Source organism: Bubalus bubalis, chromosome 5 (genome assembly GCF_019923935.1).
Source record: "Bubalus bubalis isolate 160015118507 breed Murrah chromosome 5, NDDB_SH_1, whole genome shotgun sequence".
In the NCBI taxonomy this organism is placed as follows: domain Eukaryota; kingdom Metazoa; phylum Chordata; class Mammalia; order Artiodactyla; family Bovidae; genus Bubalus; species Bubalus bubalis.
Window position 1 is genome coordinate 11,845,968 of NC_059161.1, and position 15,328 is coordinate 11,861,295.

General features: G+C 41.9%; 1 protein-coding gene across 5 annotated transcripts in view; it reads right to left on the minus strand.

Annotated features, from left to right (window-relative positions):
• Nucleotides 1-15,328, minus strand: part of PTPN14 (protein tyrosine phosphatase non-receptor type 14) — a 190,279-nt gene that overhangs the window by 101,180 nt on the left and 73,771 nt on the right. For all 5 annotated transcript variants that reach the window (XM_044942707.2, XM_006074263.4, XM_044942703.2 and 2 more), the window contains one exon: nucleotides 5,032-5,201. In XM_044942707.2, coding sequence (XP_044798642.1) covers nucleotides 5,032-5,201 — 170 coding nt within the window. The remainder of the gene's footprint in view (nucleotides 1-5,031; nucleotides 5,202-15,328) is intronic.

Sequence of the window (15,328 nt, forward strand, 5' to 3'; positions counted from 1 at the left end):
AACAGGGATAATGCAAAGACGAACATGTTCTGATAACGGAAAAATGCCCCAGAATTGAAAATTTTAGAAATCATGCAGGCAGTGAAGGAACTTCAACCTCGAAGCCAATTCACTCTTCAAAAATTACTTCTCTTACAAAGTGTTCGCTTTAGTACTGAAAAAACTAAAGAGGGACTTCCTCACTGGAGGAAGACTTGGAAAAATCCCAGTCCTAAACGAAAAGCAGTGATCTTGGCCAGCAGCTTTCTGGTTTCCCCTGGCTATTATTAAGGATCCTTCTGTTTGACTAAGAATTTCTCCACCTCTCACAAACCATCTTTCTTCATTCTGTGTCCAGAAAAATCTGAACACCATGTGTTTATAATGAGCCTGTTGCTATGCACATCATTAAAACACATTACAAAAATCTTTCCTTTGAGTCAGGAGGAGGGCAGAACGGGGGAAGATAAACTCCTAACCAGAGTCCCGTTGCTAAACAGAAAAGCTGGCAAAAAGGCAGAAGAGAAGCCAAGCAAAATGGAAAAAATTATGGTGGTCCATCCTTGAGTCATTTTAACCAAAGGGGGATAAAAGAACATTTTTAAAGCCCCAAGGTAATGTATCTTACAGCTTGGAGAGAATTCTCTCCCTAATCTCTTTCCTTTTCATGGTTTCATGACTCATCCTCCATCTGTTAGTGTGTCCTCTTTGCCAGCTTTTTCACACTTCTTTAAGAATATTAAGAGTTTTTTTTCCCCCTTTTATGTGTACTTCTATGTGTATTCTCCCTCTGATAACTTTGGTCTTCTATTCAATCACCACCTAAATGTTGGTTCTGAACTGTCTGTTTCATCCCTGACTCCACCATAGCTATCTTGGCATTTTTCCCTCACTTATGAAGAGGCTTTTTTTGAAAAGTCATATCTGGGAGATGAGAGGAAACACAGTACATCAAAATTAAAGGGAAAAAAAAACAGGGGCTTCTCTGGTGGTCCCGGGGTTAAGAATCCACCTGCTGATCCAGGGGACACAGGTTCAATCCCTGGTTTGGGAAGATACCATATGCCAGTAAGGAAGGGCTAGGAGCAAGTAAGCCTGTGTACCACAGCCGCTGAGCCTGTGCTCTGGAGCCCGGGAGCCACAGCTACTGAAGCCCACATGCCCTAGAGCCCGTGGTCCACAAGAGAGGCCACCACAATGAGAAGCCCGCACACTGTGACTAGAGAGTAGCCCCTGCTCGCCACAACCAGAGAAAAAGCCCGCACAGCAACAAAGACCCAGCACGGCATAAAGTAAATAAGTAAAATTATTATTTTTTAAATTTAAAAACAGTGTCTCAATTTTCTAATTTAAAAAACACTGATCATCTTAATAAAGTCAATCACCTTCTTAAACAGCATGCAATCAACATCCTTTTCTAATTTTTGTTGTATTGTTCCAAATACTGTATTAACGTGCAAGTTTTCAAGGATAGAACTGTCTGAAGATCAGAAATGAAACACACAGAATGAAATATACATTAAATATATCTTCATCTCTGTGTGTTTTTATATAGATTCACACACACACAGAGACAGTATTAATTCTAACTTCTTTGTTCTTATTCAGAGAAGAAGTGGCTAATGTTATAGAACCTGTTCAACTCTCAAATAGAGGCAGCCAAATCACCGCAAACATGTGTTGCGTGAAAACAAGTGTGGTGGGCTCCAGACAAAGGCTTATTTTTTAAGCACAGATGGTTGAATGGTTGCCTCCTCCAAAGGGTTGTCTGCAATGAAAGACAGATCTCTAGTTCTAATCTATGCAAACATCTTACTGTGCAAGGCATGACAAAGACTAACTGTTCTGTGTCAAAGCTGCAGATCCCAGGTGCTCTCAGAAGCTCATGTCCATCTGCACCCGAGCCACCTGGTCACTCAGGAAACAGGGACTGACTGGGAAGCCGGTCACTAACCAGCTCCTTGCGAGCGCTGCTGGGGCCTTCAGTGAAACAGTGCTCTGGGATCCCACCCCACTACGGCTTCTCCTTGGCCGCTCTGCCTGGAAGACAGTTTCAATATTCAGTGGAGACCCCAGATGCTTCTAAAACCTCCCAAGAAGGCTTCCATTCCCTAGGGCTCCTAATGATTGTTAGTACTACAGTTCTCTTCCCCTTGAATTCAGCTAAATGTTCATCTCTAACGTCAAACTCAGAAGTCCTGAACACTCCACAATGTTATTCTGTCTGAACCAGGCCCCCTTTACACTCTGGTCTATATGTCCAAAACTAAGGGTGGGTCTCAGTGAGCCAAATCTGGATCATGGTTGGTGGCCCTCAACCTTCCCAAGTATATACATTCCTTTTTTCTCTCCTTTTTCTTTTTTTGGTCACACTGAGTGGCTTATGGAATTGTGGTTCCCCAACCAGGGCTGGAACCCAGGGCCCCCACAGTGAGAGCGCTGAGTCCTGACCACTGAACCCCCATGGAATTCCCTGTTTCTTTTCTTTATCCCTTTATCAAGTTCCTTTATTTACTTACAACACTTTTCTCTCTTGTTTCTCCATCTCTCCAGCATAAGTCTTTGACCTGCTCTGACACCCCTTGGCACATTTCAGTTTTCGGGCCCTTTGAGACCACAAAAATCCCTGCAATGCTGGATCGGGGGTGGGAGGGGAGGAGTACCAAACAACTCCTCTTGCAAACCCAGCTCCTAATTACACATATCCTTTCCCACAGAGAGAAGGTTATACCTGAAATTTACATAGGTTAGTTCCAGAGTTTACATCAAAAAAATGTCCTTCAAAGTTCTGAAATATTTTCAGTTAGTTTTTCTGCTCAGAGAGTCTGCTTCAAACTTCTCTGTTGAAAAACACTTCTTTACTTCCTTATCAAACCTCTTACATGAACCAACCTAACCAAGCAAAAAGAAAGTCAAAAGTTCCTACTCTATACCTCAGGTTTTGAGATTTAAACATGCTTTGTTTCAGCTTATATAGGCAAATATTGACAATCAAATAACGCAGCATTGTTTACTTATCTAGAAAATCTGAAACTGTAAAGAGCTTTATAGGTTAACTAATTGATTCCCAAGTCTGGATGAACATCAGAACTACCTGAGGAATATCGCTCATTTTAAACAACACATCCTTGTGATCCCCAGCCTGAGACATCCAAGTTCAGACTTCTGGTGCAGTCCTAGAATCCATATTTCGAACAAATGCTTTGGGTTAATTATGATCCAGCAAGCCCTGGTCTGAGAACCACTGATGATTCCAACATCCTATCCAATATGGCAGTCTCCTCTTCAAGACACCACACAGGCTATTCACCCTGAGCTACAGCAATTCCAGAGACCAAGGAGCCTGCTCTTTTGTAAGTCTGCTTGTTCCACTTTTATATGGCTTTAATTATTAGAAACTCTGTTCTTATGTCAAGCCAAATAACCAAAGTCTTTCAACTCCTTGAACTTCATTGTTACTGACCCTAGTTTTGTTCTTCAGAGCTGACACAGAATTCCCTCCCCATGAAAGTCCAAAGGCAGCTACTGAACCCTTGCAAGTCTTCATCTTTCTAAGCTTAAACAATCTTTTGTGTTTTTAACTTCATAAGCATAATTTCTGTGTCCCTCACCACTTCAACTGCTCTTCCCAAATAGACCTTACAGAATAAATCTGTCTAGAGGAACACCACTTCATTTTTTTTTTTTTTTTCCGTACAGGCTGAACTTTTCTCAGTATGCATTAATTTATAGTCCATGTTTCACCCTTGGCACTCATGGACTTGCATTTAAAGGTCCAAGAGCTATGAATCAGCAAGTATTTATTAACCTAATGCTGTGTTCCTAACACTGTATAAAGTACTCAAGAAGGATTCAAAAGCTGGAGGAAATCATCTTGATCTGATTTGACTTGAGGAGATTTGAGGAGATAATTTCTTAGACAGAAAAGACTTAAATGAAATCACTCAAAAAAAGCAGCACATGATGGTATATAATTAAGTGCTTCAAATGAATGACACCTGAAAGACTGATGCAGGTTTCCTGGGTCAGTCAGCTCTCTCACAGCCTGTTTTATAGACACACCACCTATGTAACAATAGTTTGGATTACAAAAAGAAGAGGATGGACACTATCACCTTAAAATGTTAATAAAAATTTCAACTGCATCCTTATTTCAGAAATTTAAAATCTAAGAAATGACACATATAATAATCAAGTAGCAAACTGTTCCTTTTACCCCAGATGTCACTGGCATTGCTTCCCAAGCACTCTGAATGCCATGATCAGAGTAAAAGGCTTATAAGTAGAGAGTTTGTGCAATTCCCTTCATTACTCGAAATAACCATTTGATGAGGAAACACCCCCCACCACCTGCATATTTTAACGAACATCAATTAAAACATACTCATTTCATTCACAGAGCTGCAGACTCATCAGGTCATTCAAGACTTAGATGCAAATCCCTCATTTTACAGATGGGGGAGAAATACCATTTCAAAGACAGCACAGGGTTTCTCCCAGGTAAAGCAGCCAATGAGCAGGAGGGTGGGGCCAATCCCCAGGTCTCTCTCCTTGCTGGCTTCCTGTTTCTTTGTATTAAACCTACCAAACCAAAACTCTTACCCTGTCTGAGCTTTACTCAACTCTACTCCCATCTTCAGTGACCTTCTCAATCCTCAAATCCAGAGTCGGATGATGCATTTTGTTTGGGGACATTTTGAGGGAAGGAGTGGACCAAACAGCATTAGGTGGTTAATTTTTTTAAATTAAATTCTAGCATATTTATTTTACTTACAGTCTCCAATTAATATTTCTATGCTTCTAGACACAAAATTCTACCTGTCTCAGGATCACTGTTACCTCACAAGCAGAAGAGGGAACCGCTGGCATGAGCTACATGGATTTAAACAAAAATTCTAAAGCTGCAAAGTGGTAAACAATCCCCAACTACCTCCCCTCTCCTCCACTCCACACACACACACACACACACCCCTAAATCAACCAGCTCATCCACTTCGTCTGAAGCCTCAGTTACTCCACACCCTTGCTTGGAACACGGAGAAAAGCACCTACCTTGTGGCTTCTTGCTGAAGCCATGACACATTTGGCACATAGAACATGACTCCAAAGAAAAGCAGAGGCTCATTAGCGAATTTGTCCAGATGTTTCTTCAGAGGTTTCTCCAGCTCCACCCATCGTGCTTGCTGGCTCTTGCTGAGAAACCAAAGGCCAAAGTAGTGTGTCTAGGTAAAAAGACAAGACAGCGTCAGTTCGGGCCTCCTAAGGGGCATCCTGAGACCACTCCAGCGTCTAACCTCACCTTTGGTCCCCTAGCCCGGACACAAGGATCCAGCTTTTACTTAGGAACTTTTGAAAAAAACCAGAGGCACACAGAACTTACTGTAAACCACCCCGAGTGTCCAGATGGCAGTATTCCTACCCATGGCTGCTCTTTGTACACTTGGGCACAGATGCACCTGTGTTAGGTAAAGGCAGTGGGTGATACAGAGTGGAGACCATGGGGACTTATTCTAAGATCTCGAGGCTGACTTCCCTGTGCTTTCGGAATGCTTCGTGATCTCACATGGAGCTCGCTGGCAGAGGCAAACACAGCTCCTGCACCTGCTGCAAAGTAACTTGCTGCTCAACTCCGAAGATGAAACCTTCTGCCAACGTTAAGCGTCCACAGCGAAGAATGTTTTCATAGGGTACCTGATTTGAACTGAAAATGGATTCACTCTGTTTGAGCTTTAATGAAGTCCCTTAAAAAACATCGGCCTCGACCACTTCATTATACATGAACTGCAGCGAGTCTCTCCCCCATATTAAGCATGGAGAGTGGAAGGAGTCGCTCTTCACAGCTGCCCTGAGCCCCTGGTGGCTGTTCTTGGCAGATCAGTGGGGGGGATTTGATAGATGAAAGTGAGATTCTTCACCCTTGGACTTGAAGCCTCAACTGGTTGAGTTTTGAACAACGTGCTAAATGATTAAAACAGGTACTTTTATGCATCCAATCCTGTCTTTATATTAATTCATGCTAGGATTTCAGGATTAGCACAGCAGTCACCCAAAAAAAACAAAAAACCAACAACACAGATCACTGCTTTTGAAGCATTCTTTTATATTTCAATTATAGCCTAGAATGGTTCACAGCACACCTGGAAATCTGCCTTCAAAGGCATGATTTCATTACAATGTTTAATTTCCAAAGGCATTTTTGTGCCCAAGTTCCCACTACAGCTGGCTGCACCCTCAACGATACAGTACATCTATCCCGTCACCACGCCACCAAAATGTGTAATCGTCTTGACTCTGAGTTTACTAGAAAACCAGACATATCCTTCCCTATATAAAACTGCAGATCTAAATATTCTAAAGGATATTTTTAAATGTGTGAGCTTTCAGATGGGACCGTTTCCTCCACGATGTTTCACAGGGCAAGTCCACACCAGAAATCTATGCATTTCTCGAGCAACAAAATGCTAACAAACAGAACCAAGGCTATGTTTCTATTTAAAACTTAGGCCAACTTGCTTGAGTGAATTCTGACCCTATTGTTCATTTCCCAGCTCCAGCGAGTCCATTAGTTGTTCCAATGTGACTGATGATATAGAAGAAATGAAATGTGGCTGAACGGAAAGAAAATAGGCTTTGACGTCAGTTCATCTCCCAGCTTCTATACTCGCTGTCTCCGTAACTGTATGAGTGATGGAGCCTCCCAGAGTCTTGGAGCTTTTTCCTCTGCGAAATGGGGATGGTGATTACCCCCATCAGCCACAGGCTGTTCGGGGCATAAATGAGATAAAGACCGTCCACCATGTGCGTGGCCCACCTTACGTAACTACTTCACAAATGGTGCTTTCTGTTGCAGCTATGTATCACCACGATCATCACCCTAACTAACAAAAAAAAGAGCAGACTCAAGCATCTTCGTCATCAGCCGCTATTGGCATCCCTGTCAACCACAGAATCAGAAAACAGAAGTTATCTGGAAATAAAGGAGAAGAGGCAGGCAAAAGCAGAAGCTGGAAGGTCTACGAGTAACATAAAAATCTAAAAGTTATAAGAAAAACATCGCAAAGCAGTGTCTCCCCAAACAGTTTCTTTAAGAGTCTCATTAAAGGTGTTTATGGGACACTGGAATATCACTCTGAAGCTTTCCGAGGGGATCTATCACGTGGGCTTAGGCTAGCCTGAAAATGAGGCAATCCGGGGATTTAATTTAATAAACCATCTGAAAAGGATCCAATGCAGTTCTGCATTGCACCGAATTCCTTCATGGAGCACAGTTCCGTATAAGGGTATTCCACAGTATTCTGGATGACTAGGAGTGAGTCTGTATATGATAAATGAGGTAATATATGTAAGCAGTGATGGGCTATGTGATAATTATTTTACTTGGAAAAGAGCCCTTTTGTAAGCCTGGGTGGAGAAAGTGAGGGCGAACTTTGCAACTGCTTTGCAGGCCAGCCATGATTTATCACCTTTCACTAAAAGCAGTCTTGACATTCGGAGGTATGATTTTACGGTCCCTACTTCACTCAAACTGTAACATTCACTCAAATTAGTAGCACTTAAACTATAAAGGGTCCACAATAACTGCATAAACATTCTATAATTGATTTTGCAAAAAAAAAAAAAAAAAGGTAAGTTTTACTTCTCCTGTGCTTTAAAGACCAGTATTTTAAGTTTCCTTTTCTCCTTCCCACCCAATCATTAAATGAGACCTGATCTCTGCTCTTCAAAATAAAAAAGAAAGAAAGAAAAAACACCCTGAGAAAGTATTCCATGGAATACATATATACCCACAGATATACATGTGTGCACATGTACATACACAGAAAAGGAAGGTGATGAGGTATAAGAGAATCATGGTGTGAAAATAGTCTTGAGCTATGATTATTAGTATAGAATTCCAAATAACAAGGCAAACCACTTTTAATGTCAAAACCTAATCCATGGCATAAGATACTTTTGTTGCTGTGGTACAGCCTTTTCCACAAGACACAGGATATTTCCGGGTGACTCACATGCATTTATCCAATGAAACAATTATTTAACTATTCAAGAAATGGGGTTACAGTGCAACCTGGAGGACACAGTTTCTACCTGCTATGGCCAGAACGACCTAGTTTAGAAGTGCTGAATTCAGTTATCCACCCCATCTGACACTGTTTCATAAAGCTCTGCTCCAAGTAAATTCTCCATTCCCACCTCACCCCTCCCTATTCTTCCTCTGCCATATGCCTGCTCTGGAGAGCTCAACAGAGGGGAAAGACCCTGTCTCCAAGTTCTTATTACCCTGCTCTATTCAAGTTCACAAGGCCGCACGTTTACTCAGCCATGTCTCACAGTGCGTCACAAGAAATAGAACCAGAACCTAACCTCTCACTCAGACTAACATGTGCGCCAGTTAACTTCCTGTGTATCATCCAAGGGGCCACTAATCCCATCCAGCCCAGCTGGGGCCACACCAGGCCTATGTATAAGCCACCTGCCAATTTCAACTCCAGCTGAAATCTGAAAGCTGAGCTCTTCTGCTCAACAGAGCCACGCGGTTGAAGAAAACGTGGTGGATTCCGAACAGAAACCCCCTCCTCCACGACCGAAAGGATTCTACCGCACTGCCCAAGTGAAATGCCTGAGACACTTGCTTGGTTTATCTCCAAAGCACCAAACATAAGCCAGGTCCATCTAAGCCTCACAATACCTCTGTGTGAGCTCTAAATCCCATTTTATTTCTCTAGTTTTCTTTAGAGAAAAACAGCTCTGGTGCCGTGAATTCTGCAATGCATTCACTGCAGATAAGAAAAAGAAGACAGGAGAACCAGTTCCCAGGGAGAGGAACCACATCTCTGAATCAACTGCTAAAAATGCACGACTAAAATAACAATGGAAGAAGAGTCACCCTAAACTGTCATTTTCATATGAGTAGCTTCCTGGTTTATTTGGTTTGGAGTTTTGCATTTTAACAGGAAAGCATAAGTGTATGTGAGCCCACAAAAATAGGTTTCTTCAGTGGCAGATTGGCCTGTAAATCCTCCAGCGTGAAAGTTAGATCCCTCTTGTGGGATCATCAAAAGACTATAGTGAAGAAGGCCTTTAAAAACAATTTGAGATGTTTCTGATTGCCGTCCATTTATCTGTAAAAATGGTATTATCCCCCACAGTAGCTATTAATGAGGGTAAGGTTTTGTTTTTATTTTTTTTAGGGTTTTGTTTTTCTAGTTTTGTGACCAACAGCACAGCTTAAATGCTAACTGTTTATAAAGGTTACAGACACAGTCTTGGCAATTACTAGGGACCAGAGATTAAATCCAGTGATCTTATCTCAAGCATTCTGAAGAGGTAATCATCCAGAAGCAAAAGTTTAAAATACCTTGCATTAGGTTGCAAGGGTTTCTCTGTAGGAGCATATAGTTCGGTTGTAAATTAAGAAGCAGAAAGGTTGAGATGCCTCCACATAAAATATAGAGGAATTACATACAAGCATTCAAACCTTCACTGAGGTATGGAAAATACTTCAAAAGATGACTAGACACAGACTCTGAAATAGCAGTTCACGCAATTAAATTCCAACGGCTTTGGAAAATAAACCACCATACATCAGTTGGATAACTGCAAAAAACAACTTATGCGCAATCAACCTCTACTCTGGGTAGTCTGGGATTTCTATAACTGACACGTCTATAATTAACAACTGCACCATCTTCATTTTCCTAGGCAATCTCTTCATAAAAGTACAGGAAAAGAAACTGCAGAGTAACACAGACCCAAGAAGCAAATCTAGCCAAGAAAAACCCCTCCTTCAGAGGCTATACCACTCACTTGGAATGAACAAAAAGATGAAGACCAGGGGATTACCTCACCTACAATCTGTCTATCAAGAAAAGAGACACGGTGCCAATTTACCTTACAGAATTGACATTAAGCTGATAAGATTTCACATTATAATCTTTACAAAGAGGAAACACAGTACAAAATTCAGAAATCTCCCCAGCAGCCTACTCTTCAATCGTTTCTTAATCATGGTTGATTATTTTAGTCCCCTGCAAATACAAACACATCTAGATGCGTTTAAGCTGGTTATAAAACACAGCAAATTCCGCTATTATCTCACGGGCCCAGGGAATGAGGTGTTCAAGGACTCCCATTATCACAGATAAATTTCCAATTCCCAAAAGATTAACATAAAATCAAGCCATAGCAATGTCTTTAGTGTAGGCTAGCTTTACTTTGATGAAAGGAAATGCATGTTAAGACGCTGTACCTTTATAAACTCTAGCCATTATGAAAATAGCAAAATGTGAGACACTTCTACCATAATTTTTAGCTTTGGATAAATCAGCTTTCAGTAAAGATGAAAATACAAATTTGTAAAAGAAAAGGGGGATAACTTAGAGGATAATCACCAATGCTATGAAACGGTTATGAATTTTTTAGGCTCCTTTAAAACCAGGACTCCCATTCCAGCCTTAGAAGAGACCCAAGAGTTATCAAATTCATCCTTCCACAAAGTGCTGGATTTCCTAATAAAAAAGTTTTCTATCTTGAATAGAATATGGCCAGGAAGAATAGTCTCAAGTACTTTTGTTCTTTATCTCTCTTTAATTTATTATTTTTTAATTAAAGTGAAAGTGAAGTCGCTTAGTCATGTCTGACTCTGCGACCCTGTGGACTGTAGCCCTACCAGGCTCCTCCATCCATGGGATTCTCCAGGCAAGAATACTGGAGTGAGTTGCCATTTCCTTCTCCAGGGGATCTTCCCGACCCAGGGATCGAACCCAGATCTCCCACATTGCAGGCAGACGCTTTACCCTCTGAGCCACGAGGGAAAAAGTATAGTCAATTCTCTAACATATACAAAAATAGATAGCCAGTGGGAACCTGCTGTCTAGCACAGCTCAGGGCTCTGTGACAACCTAGATGGGTGGGATGGGGGTGGGGGTAGGAGGGAGGTCCAAGAGGGAGGGGATATATCTACACATAGCAGATTCACTTCATTGTACAGCAGAAACTAACACAAAATTATAAAGCAATTTCATTCCAATAAAAATAACTCAGAAAAAAAGGTAGAGTCAAGATTATTCCTAAAGGAAGTAATTCCAGCAAATTTTTACATTTTATTGGAATTATTTATATTCCTTATTACTATTAAAGTGGCCTCCTTGCTTTTCTTAGAGCAGCAGTATTTAGCAGAAATATAATGTGAGCCATATACTTAATTTAAAATTTTCTAGGAGCTACATTAAAAAGTACAAAGAAGTAAAATTCAAATTTCAATAAATTTTATTCAAAATGGTCATTCAAAGTATTATGCTTTTAATATGCAACTTCTTCCCTGGATCTTTCCTGGGTCGGGAAGATCCCCTGAAGGAAGAAATGGCAACCCACTCCAGTATCCTGAACCGGAAAATCTTATGGACAGAGGAGCCTGGTGGGCTGCAGTACATGGGGTCACAAAGAGTTGTGCACGACAGAGTGACTAACACGTACTTACTTATGTAATTAATATAAAAATGACTAATGAGATTATTTTAGCTTTTTGTCATACTAGATATTCAAAAGCTGCTGTATATTTTATACTTACCGCACATGTGAGTTTAAGCTAGCCACACTTCAAGCGCTCGATAGTCACATGTAGCCAATGGCCATCCTACTGGACAGCACAATCTGAAATTAGTAACTGGTCAAGGAACTGAAAGATTTTGGCTCAGTGGTAGATCATAGTTTCTATGACTGCTGCTGCTGCTGCTGCTAAGTCGCTTCAGTCGTGTCCAACTCTGTGCGACCCCATAACAGCAGCCCACCAGGCTCCCCCGTCCCTGGGATTCTCCAGGCAAGAACACTGGGGTAGGTTGCCATTTCCTTCTCCAATGCATGAAAGTGAAAATGGAAGTGAAGTCGCTCAGTCGTTTCCGACTCTTATCGACCCCATGGACTGCAGCCCACCAGGCTCCTCCATCCATGGGATTTTCCAGGCAAGAGTACTGGAGTGGGGTGCCACTGAGCCATCTAAAAATGCAACAAGGAGACTTATGAAAGGGTGAGAGTCCAATCTCTGGAGGGGCCTGGGTAATAGCTTTTTTATTAACTTTTTATTTTATACTGGACAATAATTGATTAACAATGCTATGTTAGTTTCAGGTGTACAGTAAAGTGATTCAGTTATCCATATGCAGCTATCTATTCTTTTCTGATTCTTTTCCCATTTAGGTTGTTGCATAATACTGAGCAGAGTTCCCCGTGCCACAGAGCAGGTCCTTGATGGTTACCCATTTTATAGCAGTGTGCACATGTCCATCCCAAACTCCCTAACTACCCTTCCTCCCACCCATCCCCATCTGGCAGCCATAAGTTCCTTCTCTAAGTCTGTGAGTCTGTGTCTGTTTCTGTAAATAAGTCCACTTGTATAATTTCTTTTCAGAGTCCGCATATAAGCAATATCATACGATATTTCTCTTTGTCTGATCTGAGTGGTTTGTCTTGCCAAAGAGACTACTGTATTGAGTGGTTCCTGTGTGCCTGACACTGTGATACAGCGGCAATTTTGCAAAAACTAACTCACTTAATCCTCTCAACAGCTCATGGAGGCTGCTACCCTTACCATCTGCATTCACAGATGAGAAAACAAAAGCACAGGGTACTACCCAAGATCACAGAGCAAGTCAGTGACAGAGCCAGAATTCAAACTCGGACAGTTTGGTTCAAGTTCACATTCTTAGCCACTAAACTCTGTTCTCCATGTGTTTATTTTTCAAATATAAGAGTTAATCATAAGGCAGCATTGTTTTTAGCTATTTTTCTCCCAATCTAGGGCAGTTATTTTTCAAGCCATGTGGGGGGTGGGAAAGGCACAAGGAGATGGGACTCCAGAAAATCCTATCAATCCCTTCAGCAAACAGAGCAGCTCCATCTTATCTTTTGGAGTTCCACACAAGATTTTATTTGGGGGTAAGGGAAAGGGTAAAATCCATTGATTCAAATATATTGTAGCTGTATTATCAGAATTCTAAATTTTCTGAGCCTCCTGTATCTCTCAAGTCTCCTCCTTAATAAAAGTTCCCAGTCAGAAACTCATATCTTTTTTTCTGAACTCATTCAAAAGAATTAAATTTTTTTTCTTAAAGGGTTCATTTTATTTCCTCTTACCAGGTTCTTGTTAGGTCTAATTGGCATCTCTGTGAGAAGGGAAAGGCAACCCACTCCAGTATTCTTGCCTGGAGAAGCCCATGGACAGAGAAGCCTGGCGGGCTATAGTCCATGGAGTCACAAAGAGTCGGACACGACTGAGTGGCTCACTCTTGCGCTCACTTACTTCCTCCCATCACCCCAATCCCCATCATTTTCCTGCCACTTGGTTCTTTCTTACAAGGCAAGGTGCCTGTGCCATGCTTCACCCTAGAATCTTTCGATGGCTTTCTATTTCAAGGCAGTGTTTTATTCCCTAAAGGAGTCAAAGAGTATTTATTAGAAGGCTTAAATAACTGTGCAACACCGAGCTTAACACATATTTTTTTTTAACTGCAGGACTTATGAGAGTGTTTCTCAAAGCATCTTACCACGGCCCCTTTCTCTGCCACCACACGTCCCTGGGAATTAGAACAGTGGAGTCAGCCTACCTGGACCATAAAAGTGGACGGCAAGGGTAGTCGCCTGGCAGACTTGTAAGAAGCATTAAATGAGCTGATCCACAAAAGGTGCTCGGCATAGCACGCGGTGCATTAAAAGGTGGTGATTATTTTAATTATTTTTGTGACACGTTTTAGGAACAATGTCCTATGGGATCTGTTAACAGTTAAAAGTACTTAGACACATCAAACCCTTCAAAAGTGGTCTCCACCTATCTACCCACCTGCTCCTTCCTCCCCTCCATAACCCCTACACACACACACACACACACACACGCACACAGATCAGTACAAACTGCCCTCTGCCCTTCCCTGAAAATTCCATGTTCTTTCCTGTTTCTATACCTTGGCACAGGATGTTCTCTTTGCTTTGTTTCTTGTTTTTCCTATTCTCCCAGCTCTCAGGGTTTTGGGAGCAGGGACCCTGTCATATTCTGCTTCCCCAGGAGATAACTGTTTACTGATCACATGAACCAGGCCTGGGAACCAAAATGGCAGCAAAGCCGTGCACTCAAAACCAGAATTGACCTTCGAAAAGTTTACCATATTAGTTCAGGGATTTTTGAGAACAAGCCCACTGTTCTCCTTGCTTGGCCCTGCAATAAACCTTTTTTTGGCCCCAAACTCGGACATGTCGGTTTGGCCTCACTGTGTATCAAACACACAAACCTGCATTCAGTAACATAGGAACCTGCATTCAGTAACAGGAGGATGGAGTCATACAGGACGCAGTCAAACGCCAGTAGAGAGACAACGAGGCCTTTGGTGACCCAAGGTGCCTCAGGATGACCCTTTATTTTGCTGGAAGAGGAATATGTGTTTAACCCTAAAACACGTATCCTTTCACATTAACGCTTGAGTATATTTTTAAAAATCACTGTTCATTAAATTAAAAAACAAGTTTACCATATGGACAGAGATCATTGTACGTTTGTCAAAATCCACAGAACGTATAACACCAAGAGTGAACCCTCACATACATGACGGACTTTGAGTGATACGATGTGTTAATGTGGGTTCACTGACTGTAACAAAGGCGCCACCCTGGCGTGGGGTGTTGATAGTGGGGAAGCACTGTGGGCGGGACACTGCTTTCCACTCAAATTTGCTATAAACCTAAAACTGCCTTAAAAAATACAGCCTATGTTTTTTGGGGGTTTTTTTTGACCACAGCATGTAGCTTGCAGGGTCTTAGTTCTCCAACCAGGGACTGAACCCGTGTCCTCTGCCACGGAAGCATGGGGTCCCAAACACTGGACTGCCAGGAAATTCCCTACAATGTTTTGGGCTTTTTGTTTTTGTTTTTTGGGGTGCATTGGGTCTTAGCTGTGGCATGTGAACTCTTAGTTGTAGCATGTGAGATCTTGGTCCCTGCCCAGGGATCAAATCTGGGCCCCCCTGCATTGGGGGCGCAGAGTCTTAACCAATGAACCACCAGGGATCCCCCCTAGAGTCTATTTTTAAGTTATCTAATACAACACCAATTGTAATTAATGTATATCAAAATTGAAATCAAAATTTATTTTATTTTCTTAATATAAAGCTGAGAAGGCAATGGCAACCCACTCCAGTACTCTCGCCTGGGAAATCCCATGGACGGAGGAGCCTGGTGGGCTGCAGTCCATGGGATCACTAAGAGTCGGACACGACTGAGCAACTTCACTTTCACTTTTCACTTTCATGCATTGGAGAAGGAAATGGCAACCCACTCCAGTGTTCTTGCCTGGAGAATCCCAGGG